The following is a 1,372-nucleotide window of genomic DNA, read 5'->3' as shown; positions in this document are numbered from 1 at the left end:
TATTTTTTAATGTCATGTTAATTGATTTTTAAGTCAAAAGTAACAATACAAACTTTTTACTTGTTTATATATGAATTATTGTTTTATTTTTATATTATTTTCTGTGAACAAATTATTATAAGTTACAATGTAAAACTTAATATGTATGTAAGAAAATTACATTGTAGTCAGATGAAAACAGATTTCTATGTATACTATTTGTTGTACTAATGCATAATATAGTAAACAATTTTTGAGTTGGAAATTGGTTAACATGTTGCAATATATAAGTACTAAAAAAAAAAATACATTATTTATCAATTTTCCTTTCTTTTTATGAAATATCTTACCGTAGCTTTCCCATATGGTATTAATTCTATTTGTATATTATCTTGAATTTTGTGATACGTTGGCAGTAGCTGTTTTATAAAAAAACTGCGTGAATCTGGACATAATGCCTCATAATACACGGCTATGTGAACTTTTTGTTTACTCCATTCATCTCTCTGGCTTAATGTTACCAACTGGTTGTCCTGAAGCTGTGCTATACAAAACTTAGCAGATATCCGAGAAAATCAAGAAAGTTACATGGTTGTGAATAAAAAGTTTTATTTAAACCATTGATATGGAAACCAAAAACTTATTTATTATTTTGTGTTGATATAATACTATCAAATAATTTTTACATTTGCAAAAATATAGTTACAACTTATTTTGATAAAATTTATTTAAAATTATAATTCTACTTATTCGTTATTAAAGCCAATATAATAACAAAAAATGCTATACATCAACTATTTATTTATGCGAATAATTTACAATTATACAACATTCAAACTTACAATCAAAATAATTACTTTACTATTTAAATTTACATCAAAATAATAAAAGCAAAATAAATGTAATTAACTACAAGTCAAAAAACGAAAGTTAAATCGCTTAATTTTTCACGACATTTACGTGGGCGTGTATATTTTTACCTTCTATGCCAGATTTTTCTTGCGTAAAATTTAACCATACTTTTGACGACTGCCAAAGAAGTAAAACTGATATAACAATCAATAGTATCTTCCATCGAAAAATTCCTAGTCCCATTATATGTGTTTGTAACAGTAAAAACTAGAACGATTCTACGAAATAAATGTTGCTTGTGATGTAACAATTTCAAAGGAACACAAGAAACCTGTGTTGTCACATCGCAATGAACATGGAAGTGAATACTTCAATCTTGTTTCGCACGACCTACTCTGAATCCAGAGCTCTGTTCTATCCTAGAAACCAAAAACATAATCGATAATTAAATAAAATAGAATTTTATTAGTATGCTCTAATAATATTTTTAATTTTTTTTTTTTACGTAAATGTAATAAGTAATAATAATAAAATTTTCTTT

At 25.1% G+C, this 1,372-nt stretch overlaps 1 protein-coding gene across 1 annotated transcript in view; it reads right to left on the bottom strand.

The window, feature by feature from the left end:
* LOC108570233 (DNA-directed RNA polymerases I and III subunit RPAC1-like) overlaps positions 1-1,372 on the bottom strand; it is a 4,141-nt gene that overhangs the window by 796 nt on the left and 1,973 nt on the right. Inside the window, exon 7 of the mRNA XM_017932050.1 lies at positions 330-550. Coding sequence (XP_017787539.1) covers positions 330-550 — 221 coding nt within the window. The remainder of the gene's footprint in view (positions 1-329; positions 551-1,372) is intronic.

This window comes from Habropoda laboriosa, unplaced genomic scaffold (genome assembly GCF_001263275.1).
Source record: "Habropoda laboriosa isolate 0110345459 unplaced genomic scaffold, ASM126327v1 scaffold81, whole genome shotgun sequence".
In the NCBI taxonomy this organism is placed as follows: domain Eukaryota; kingdom Metazoa; phylum Arthropoda; class Insecta; order Hymenoptera; family Apidae; genus Habropoda; species Habropoda laboriosa.
The sequence above is the reverse complement of the archived record's forward strand: the minus strand, read 5'-3'. Positions and strand labels throughout refer to the sequence as shown.